The following is a 10,676-nucleotide window of genomic DNA, read 5'->3' as shown; positions in this document are numbered from 1 at the left end:
TAGTTAGTATGACCAATACAATAGGAAAAATCATCCTTGTGTGAATCATCTTTACAAAAAAACTTTTGAGAGTGGTAATCTGAGAAAATGAAGATTGGTTTGTGAAAAATGTGAAAACGGAGATGTTTATTTTATATTTGAAAAATATAGTCGTTGTAACGTCCTCAATTGACGTTAACAACCGTTATGTATATATGACCGTTGTAACGTCGTTAGTTGACGTTAATGACTGTTATGTACCAGTTGTATTAATAATAATTTTAATAAAAGAATTTTATTAGTACAAATACGATTACTATAAATACATTTAGTATAAATACGAAGATTAAGAGAATAAACATATTATGCATAAATAATAAATTTTAAGAATAAACATTAGTATGCATGAAATAAATAATGATTAATTGCATAAGTAATCATAAATGTTAGATAATATAAATATAAATGTTAGTGAAGTTAATAAGAGTTAGATTACAGAAATATAATTCAGGCGGTATAACCGACCATATATAACTTAAATAACATAAATATAAATGTTAGTGAAGTTAATAAAAGTTAGATTACATAAATATAATTCATGCGGTATAACCGACCATATATAACTTAAATAACATAAATATAAATGTTAGTGAAGTTAATAAAAATTAGATTACACAAATATAATTTAGGCGGTATAACCGACCATATATAACTTAAATAACATAAATATAAATGTTAGTGAAGTTAATAAAAGTTAGATTACAGAAATATAATTTTACTTATGATGATAATAATATTTACCTTACTAATAAATAATAGAAGATATCGTTAAAGAATTTCTTACCTTGATTAGTGACTTGTGCTTGCTTAGATAAACCTTGATTATACGGAGCACTTCGTGCTGATAACGTGTTGTAATTTAGTGATAGATAACAACTTTTGTAGCCTAATTCTCAACTATAGATTATTAAAGAAGAAATGAGGAAGTAAAAATTATTATTGAAGAATTGTATGTAGCATCCTTATATCTCACTCGATATTTATAGTACTAAAATTAACTATACAATTGTTGTCTTCAATTATGTATGATAATATGATGTCATCCAAATTTGACTTTCATAACAAAATTCACACTTTATTTCCGAGTTTTTTTTTTTTTTTTTTTTTTGAAAGGGTGGAAATAATATAAAATGAAAAGGAAAAAAATTAAAATGGAATAAAATACACCGAACTCGGTGAAGAAACTTGAATTTTGAGACATCACATGGCTAAAATCACGTCCCTTCTCTTCTTCAATCTCAAATTACGCCGCTACCTTCCACCGTTAACCGTCGCAATTCCACCCACACCGCCACACAAACCCTTCATTCCTCGTTTCTTCAACAGTAGCTCTGAACAAACACCAACCTCAAAACGCAACACCAAAGTCAACTTCTCACTCTCCGATTCCGAATCCGACTCCGAATCCCAACCCGCCCCACCTCCTTCCATCGACAAACCCACCCTACCACCACCCTACAACCCATTCAACAAAACCCCAGTAACCCAACAACCCGATGACCCAACAAATTTACAACAAGTGTTCCATAATATACGTACACAAGGACTCAACGATCATGCAGCCAAGATGTTCGACGAATTGTCTAAACAAGGACTCACTCACGAAGCGCTTGAATTATTCTCTCAGATTAAAGATAAAGGTCATATGCCCGATGTAATAGCCCACACTGCTGTAATCGAAGCGTACGTGAATGCAGGCAAACCGAAAGATGCGTTGAAAGTATATATGCGTATGCTTGCTTGTGGTGTATTGCCTAATGCGTATACCTATACTGTTTTGATCAAGGGGTTGGCAGGTTCTGGTGATTGGAAATTGAACGTTGAAGCGAAAAAATGTTTTCTGGAGATGATGGGGAAGGGGATTAGGCCGAGTGCGGGGACTTGTGTGGCGGTTTTTGAAGGGATTGTGAAATTTGGGAAGGAAGATGAAGGAAGAGAGTTGGTGAGGAAGATGAAGGATTTCGGGTTTGATCCTGATGAGAAGGGTGTTAGGGAGATTTTGAAGAGTAAACGAGGGCCAGTTTTTCGATCTGTAATGGACATTTTGTTTGCAAAATAAAGGGTTAGAACTTGTAACGATGGTGAAATAGTACATTATTGTCATGTAAGATGAGTTTCATTTTGCATTTTAATGTCTAATTTAGAGACTTAGGAAGCTTAATTAGTTCGCTTATTGCCACACTGACACTACCAATTGAGAATAACTTTTTTAATCATCGCTTAAGCAGCACATTCTTATAAACTAGGAAAACTTGAATTTTGTTCATCAAGTTGCAAACTTTGTTAAGTATTTGCTGAAGGGCATATACGAATTCACATCATTGGTTAATAGCGAGTTCAAGAAAATCACTTGGTACATAATAAGTGTAATAAAGACAACAAAACTGACTCAAAGTATCAAACAGCATAAATCTGATGCCACCGAAAGGAAATTTACCATCACGTTGCTGCTGCTGCTGCATATCATGCAAACACACGGTTATCTGTTTTCCCTTTTGACCAAGACTAAAAGCACACCGACCGCTAGCATAAGGGGCAGCTGGTAGCCTCGTGCACCCCTTTTAAAACCGAGAAACCATGGTTCAAACCTCAACAGCCTTCGTCAAGTAATAGTCTTACTTCTTGGGACATTCAGATGCCCTGTGCCCCGACCGTCCACAGTGGAAACATGGACCTGCAAAAGTTCTGTTATTCACACATCACATTAGTTTATCAGTTACAGATAGATAAAGGTGACATTTTTCCTTAGGTAAAGATTAGAAGTGGCAATTTTTCTTGGATAAAATTAGAGGGGTTTTGTTTACCCATTTTCATAAATGGGTCGATTTTCTGACTGTCTAAATTTCTATCATCTTATATATATTTTTTCTTTTGTAATGATATTAATCCATAAAAACTTAATATTTTTTAAAAGAGTGACAAACCAATCCAGGCCAGCCCATTTTTACGAAGCATTTACATGTTTGAACCCAAACATGTTTACCCAACCCGCCCATTTTGCAATGTATAATACCTATCTCGATTTCCAGATGATGGCGAACGTGAAGATTGTCTATCACTAATCAACCAATCACTTCCACCAGTTCTCGACCCTCCACTTGACCAACTATTGCCACCGGATCTTGAGCCGCCACTTGACCAGCTACTGCCACCACCTCTACCACCACCACCACCACTCCTCCCACCTCGCCTGACATCATCACCCGATGAGAATCTACTACTACCGCCCCAACTACCACGGGACCCGGTTGAACCTCCACCTTGTGAACTTCTTTCCCTGTTTGAAAACCTACCATAGAAATCACCTGCTGGGCCATCGTCTTCCAATACAGGCAACTGCAACAAGTACCCAGTGTTGATTGATGATGTCTAAAGTTAACGGAAAAAAAAAAAAGACAACATACGAAATGGAACCGAGTTTACCTTGCTGATTTTTGTAATAGTAGTGCCAGCTGGCATCTCCTTGGTTAATAGATTCTTGGCAATGTCTTCAGAAAGATCAAAAACAGCACCTGGAACCTGATAATAGACATACACATATAGGTGAGTAGGTGACTATAGCAAAAGTCTAAATGAAATCAATAAAAGTGGCAATATCAACCCACTTATTTAAAGGTTTTATTTAGAACAAACAGATAATGAAATGTCACATAGTTCAAGCAGGTTGAGATTCATCCAGAGTCTAATTTTGATGCAAAAAATATCGAATCGTTAATCAAAGATCTGAACTATTATTCTAACAAAATGTTGTGTTGTTAATAGTAATGTTTATTGTTCAAATAAGTATAAACACATTGCAAGATATTTGTTGGTCAAACCAATCCAACCCAAGACGATTATGTACTATAAATGACATGTTCCCACTCGTTAACCAACCTAACCATCGAAGACAACCTTGACACCTACCTTTTTATCGGCGATTACATGTATTTTTCCCAGTGCACCAGCAGCGGCAGAATATACACTCGACAAGAATCCAGTTACTGTTCTAGCTGACATGTAACCACTTGACGAATCATCAAAATCTCGTGTCATCTGCAATGTTGTCCATCCCTGTAACGCAAAATACACGACGAATCTAAATCAAAAATCATGCAGTGAAACCAAATAAATTAGACTGAATTATCAGACCCTCTAGCCTTCTTAACTGGTCATATGTTATAATCACAGTTGCAAAACTCAGAATTATTCGGTGAGTACTCGGTTTTTGCAGCTTGGGGAGTACTCGGCAAGTTCTTTGCAAACTTGGTCGAACTTGGGTCAAACTCGGCAAAATCTCGGGATTAATCGAAAAATCGGTCAAAACTCGGAATTACTCGGAAAATCAGTCAAAATTGGTCAAAATTCGTCAAAGACAAACTTAGTCAACATCCGAGTACTCCCCGAGTACTACAGTACATAAAAAGTCCCGATCGAGTACTTCCCGAGTAGCAACTTTTGCAGTCACGGTTATAATCCCATTTCAAATACAGTAGTATATTTAAAATTCAAAATTATCCTTTTTCTATTATACAGGTATACACCTAATAATACACACACACATATACATACATACATACACACACACATAATATACCTGCTCGTGAGTGATAAGAGAGCGGGAAGATGGAGGTTGAGAGAAACCACTCATGTGTGCAAGAGCAGCAGCAAGAGCTCGTGTACCCTGTTCATCGATTAGCTTTTGTGCAGTTGGAGTGAAGAAGTCTATCGACTCGTTATGAACACCGGAAAGGGTAGCGATCACATGCTCTGCGGACGAATTCAACACATCTTCAACACCCGGAGGACTTATAAACGCAAAATTGCATCCCACGTCTTTCTCAAGAGATTTCACCATTCTCCTTTGATTATTTGTGTACATCAATATCGCTTTTCCTTCCTTTCCTGCACGCCCTGTTCTACCAGATCGATGCACAAAAGTCTCCGGATCATTCGGCAGTTCATAGTGGATAACCTAAAGATAAAGAATTTCAACATGTTAACCTTATAATAGTACTAAAATATTAAGGTGTTATTTGTTTTTTAAGATGTTTTTTCTGAAGATATGCGGTCCATGTCTGTAGAGAAGATGTGGTCTAAAGGTGTATATGCTGAATAGTGAAGACCGTTTGTTTTTATGTTAGTAAAATAACTTGATCGTATCTGTAGAACTAAGAAGCATATTTGTAAGTTTCCGAGTTTGCAGATATAATAAGATATTATTTATCTTATGTCTTCAGAAAAACAAACAGTCTCCAGTAAAAACATTTGCGGGTGCGCAAATATAAAGACATAATAAGATCTGCAAACTGAAAAACAAACAACACCTAAAAATTCAATGACTTGTTTATTTATACATAAGGGACAATGGAACATACCAAATCGACATTGGGAATATCAAGCCCACGAGAAGCAACATCTGTGGCAACAAGCACTGTAAATTTTCCTTGTCGAAATCCATTAAGTGTTCTTTCCCTCTGATGTTGAGATATGTCACCATGTAATGCCTCTGAAGCAATACTACTAGTCAATGCCATTGACACCTCATCCGCATCCCTTTTTGTTCGAGTAAAAATTATAGTCTTCCCGCCCTTTGCGTATACCTAAAACCACATCAACTTTATAAATAAGTACAAGACTATTCATTCAATTTGATCACATATGTTTTAGACAAATTGGTATTCGTACCGTGACAAGATCACCAAGCATTGATCGCTTTGTTGTTGAGGTCGTTGGTATAGCATAAAGCGAGATACCTTCCGCTAGCTTTTCATCTAGGTCACCAACCTGATGTGTAATAAGATAATGAGTTCCAAAACATTACAATAGTATTTGGATTTTGATGAACGAAGAATGCGTAATAATAACTTAAAACTCACCAAATCGATGGTCAATGGCGTTTTCAAGTATTTCCGAGAGAGTTTTTTAACCCAACCAGGCATGGTTGCCGAAAAAAGCATGCTTTGCCTCTGCGGCGGAAGTTTTTGTAAGATAGTTTCCACATCTTCCTCAAATCCAACGGCTAGCATTTGATCAGCCTCATCAAGAACCAAGAACTGAACCTCCCCTAATTTTAAAATATTGTTGTTGACCAGGTCAATGAGCCTTCCTGGGGTGCCAACCACAATATCAACTCCACGGCTCAACTGATTCTTCTGTAACGTGTACGAGACCCCACCATAGACACAAACGGTGCGCAAGTACGGTGCAGACTCTTTAATTTCTGTTTCGACTTGTTTTGCCAATTCCCTTGTTGGTGCAAGAACCAAAACTCTTGGTAGACGTCCAGCAACCCTTTAACGTACAGAAAAAGTATCAGGAATAGTGACTATATAATATAATGATGGTAAATTAAACAAAAATTGAAGGTTTGTTGCATATTGTACCTATTGCTGTTTTCTTCATCTTCTTCAGTTAGTCTTTTAATGATAGGAATTGCAAAGGCTAATGTCTTCCCTGTTCCGGTTTTTGCACGACCAATAATATCTTTGCCTTCAAGTGCAGGAATCAATACAGCTCTCTACATAATTAAAACCAAGACTTACATCAGAACCAAATTTGAATTCTAAAAGTTCATGACATCAGTGCAAGCATCCGCTACAACGGATGGGGTTTGTTGGGCCCAATAGATCTATCTTTAAGATTCGCGTCAATTAGTAGACTGGTTTACTAATTCTTAGGTTACCAAGTAAAAGGGGCATATTCGGCTTCGATCGTTCAACCATAGAAAGTAGTTTCATGTACTTGTGTCTATTTTGTAAAACATTTATAAAGCTGCATGTATTCTCATCCCAAAAATATTAGATTTTAAAAGTGGGACTATAACTCACTTTCACAGATTTTTTACTTCGTCGGGAAGTAAGACTTGGTCACTGGTCGATTCACGAACCTAAAACCAAACCAGTAAAAAGAAGACTTTATCCTACAATGTGTGCATTAAATGATGACATACGTAACTACGTAAGCTAAACACGCATTATTATCATCGAATCTTTATTCCCTAAAAAAGTCATTAGCAATTTATTCCCTAAAAAAGTCATTAGCAATCAGTCTTTTTAAGCATACTTGATCACAAGCAAGAATTATCCTTTTTTATGTATGAACCAATAAGACTAAGCATGTTAATTAGTTAATTAGAAAGCAAAAAGCTTTAATTTTTACTAGTAGTTACAAGGTTGATTTTTTGCAACATTATTATGCTTAAATTTTAACTAAAGAATAAAGATAGCACCTTTCTCTCAATTTTAACAATAATAATATATTATCAAAAATGAAAAACATTAAAAAAGGTGAAAAATTGTTACTTGAATAGGGAAAAGCTTAGTAATTCCTCTTTGTTCAAGAGTATCAACAAGTTTCTGAGGCAAACCCAATTTACCAACTGCAAGTTCATCATCACTAACAGCATCTTTAACATCATTAATTGAAGCTTCAAATTCAGAAACCTTATCATCATCATCAAACTCATCTTCTAAAGAAGAATTTTCATCATCAAACACACCAAGACCCTTAAACGCCTCCTCAGTAAGAACCGAATTCCGTGCTGCAACCGCTGATACAACAAAAGCAGATGCACCACCACCACCACCGGCGCCGTAGATGTTATGTCGGAATTTGGATAAGGAAGTGAAATGTGGGGGTTTATCTGAAGAAAATGATAAGGGTGGTGATGGGGTTTTGGAGTAGATTGAGGAATTTACACCGAGGATTGAAGAAGAACACGCCATGACGGACGGTGGTCGGAATATGGTGATGACGATGATGATAAGGTTGAGAGGTTTATGGAATGTATGGTGGTTTAAACAACCTCTACATCTTGCCTGTGACTAAACTCATTCTATTTATACTGCCCTTTCTTTTGCTTCTATATGCATTTTTGTCTTTTTAATGTATTTATTACGAGTAATTTTTATTTTTTTAATTATTTTTTTGGCAAAAGCTGGACTTGTATTTTAATAGAACAATTTTCACAAAAGCAGTGAAAATCAAAATTACATCCAGAAATAGTATTTAGACATCACAAAACACCAGCCATATCATTTCTTTCACATCATTTACACATCACACCGCACCACACTACTATATTATTACTAATATTTAGATTTAGATTTAGAATAGCCATAATTAGTTCTTCTCTATCACTTACATTACACGTGTTTTCACAACCACATTAACCACACTTCTATTATTTTGTCTATTATACTTATAATTTATATGAAATATTAATATTATTTATCTATATTAAGTATAAATAATTTTTAAAATTATTTTTATAAGTTATATATAATAAATAAATTATAATATTTATTATAATATTATACATTAAAATATTTCATTACTAAATTTAAATAAAATAACATTAAACTAAACAATACAACTAAAACAAAAAGATACAATAAGTCAATAACATAAAAATATAAAAACTACTCTTCTTCGACTACAACCGAATTATTCATCTTCATCCTCTTCATTGTCCTCTTCTTCATCCACTTCTTATTTCTCTTCTTCTTCGGCTTCTTCATCACTGACATGTTCGGGAATGTTTGAAGGTCGGAGTGTTGGATTATATCGAATACAGTGGTTTGATAGAAGATTTTAAATATGTTCAATAAGCATAAAAATGATGACCACTTCAATCTCATAGTTCTTTGCCCATTCACATATTGTAACATCCCGCTTTTTTCCGTTTACTTTTCCGTTATTTATTTAAAGTCCGTTATATGATTATAACATCCTTCGTTAATACGCGTTTTAAAAATATCTCGTTTAGGTAATTCACGCAACCGCAACCGAACTCGAGGGACTAGTTTCGTCAAGGGAGCAAAGATGTGACTAGCTTTTGACTAGTCAACACCCACCTCCCCATTCTTTTCCATTTTCATTTTCACTTTCTTTTCATACTTCCACATTTTCTTTCAATTCTCCATTTCAAAGATTTATCATCTAAATCAAATCGATCAAGCTTCAATCCAAACAAATTGCATATTTGGAATCCTTGCAACTTCCTCTTCGATTCCATACCAATTTCATTACATTTGGGTAACTTTCTAAAATCACTAGATTTTGTGTTCTTGATGTTTTTAAGTTATAAAGTTGTTAATTAGTGTCTATGGCTCAAGTCTAACATGATTATATGATTTATATGCTCGATTTCGTTGTTTGAAGTAACTAGCTTGAATATGAACTTTGGTGTGTTTGATTTGATGATTTGGTTGCTTGAATGTTGTTAAATGATATAAGTACATGTATTAAATGGTTCCTAGTATCACTAGCTTCAATTTGATGTGTAGGTTGCTTGAGAAAACTCCATAAACTTGATTAGTGATTTTGGTGAATTTGGGTTAGGGTTTGATAAGCTTGAAATGAATATTTGATGCATTGAATGCCATGAATTATTGTTAGTAAGTAGTTAGTTGTATTGTATGCTTGATTATCTACAAAACGGCGTGTTTTATGTATGCATTAAATGCCCGAAACATAAATGTGCACTTGTAAAATTTGAATGTGTGCATTGATTGATCATTTGATTTGAAAAGTCGGTTATTGCAAATAATGTTTTCGGTTGGTGAAATGTGTTTAGTTGAGTTCCTTGTCAAATTAGCTTTCTTACGATATAAGGTGCGAGTTCTAAGTGTTAGCGGTTTGTGATTCATGCTTGAAAGAGTTTTGATTTGAGACTTGGACATCTGAGACTGACCAGGTACCAGCTTCCGTTAAATGCCGCGGCGCGGCAGTCTTGGGTCGCGGCGCGACCTAAGGCGTGTCCAGGTTCTGACCTACTTGTCAATTATATGAAAAATGTTTGGCACGCTATGGACCTCCGATTCACATGAGACTTGTTCTAACATGCTTATATATGAATAACTAGCATAGAAAAATAGTTCGAGACCCGACCCGAACATGTTGACTTTTTCGTTGACTTTGACCCGACCAAAGTTTGACTTTTTGTCAAACTTAACCAAATGATTATGCAACCTTCCTAACTTGTTTCTATACTTGTATCTTGCATGAAACTTGACAATTTGATTCACATGCTACATAATCGAGTCATAACGAGCCATAGGACTAATTGAACTTCTTTGATCAAACATGATTTCCAATATGATTCAACCTATTTGTTTAGGTCAAGACTAGCATTGTTCTTTGTTCACGTTACTTGTCGAAGTACTATTACACTCTTGCATATAAGGTGAGATCATAGTCCCACTTTTACTTTTTTTTTGAACTTACATTTGGGATGAGAAAACATAAACATTTCTTTTACTAAGTGAACACAAGTACAGGAAAACAAACATTCTACATACGAGTTTAGAACAAAATCCTCAATTCGATTATCATTAGTTACACTTGCCGGGTGTAAGCGAGAACTTATGTTGTATGGATCCATATGGGTTTGACAAACCCTCATTCAGACGGTTCGCTACCGTTTACGAATGAAATATATTTTCGTGAAACAGTGTATGTTCTAACACTATTGTGATGGGGTTCTATGGAAGGAAAGTTAAGCATTGATAATTGGGTGCTCGTGAAACAAACTTTTGGAATGTATTACTATTATATCAATGTTACAAATCTTGTGGTTCATTTGTACTTACTTACTTAAACCTATGATTTCACCAACGTTTTTCGTTGACAGATTTCTATGTTTTTCTCAGGTC

At 35.2% G+C, this 10,676-nt stretch overlaps 1 protein-coding gene and 1 pseudogene across 1 annotated transcript; one reads left to right on the top strand and one right to left on the bottom strand.

The window, feature by feature from the left end:
- The first annotated feature begins 1,225 nt into the window (after positions 1–1,225).
- On the top strand, positions 1,226–2,149 carry LOC139855865 (uncharacterized). Its single transcript, XM_071845108.1, has one exon. The coding sequence runs from the start codon at positions 1,244–1,246 to the stop codon at positions 2,096–2,098; it is 855 nt and encodes a 284-aa protein (XP_071701209.1). The 5' UTR covers positions 1,226–1,243; the 3' UTR covers positions 2,099–2,149.
- A 208-nt stretch (positions 2,150–2,357) lies between these two features.
- LOC139853598 (DEAD-box ATP-dependent RNA helicase 3, chloroplastic-like) lies at positions 2,358–7,819 on the bottom strand (annotated as a pseudogene).
- Between the last annotated feature and the right edge of the window lie 2,857 nt (positions 7,820–10,676).

The sequence above is a fragment of the Rutidosis leptorrhynchoides genome, chromosome 6 (assembly GCF_046630445.1).
Source record: "Rutidosis leptorrhynchoides isolate AG116_Rl617_1_P2 chromosome 6, CSIRO_AGI_Rlap_v1, whole genome shotgun sequence".
Classification (NCBI taxonomy): Eukaryota; Viridiplantae; Streptophyta; class Magnoliopsida; order Asterales; family Asteraceae; genus Rutidosis; species Rutidosis leptorrhynchoides.
The sequence above is the reverse complement of the archived record's forward strand: the minus strand, read 5'-3'. Positions and strand labels throughout refer to the sequence as shown.

What these genes read in the sequence shown, in the direction of transcription:
- LOC139855865 (XM_071845108.1), top strand. Translation starts at nt 1,244, where the DNA reads ATGGCTAAAATCACGTCCCTTCTCTTCTTCAATCTCAAATTACGCCGC.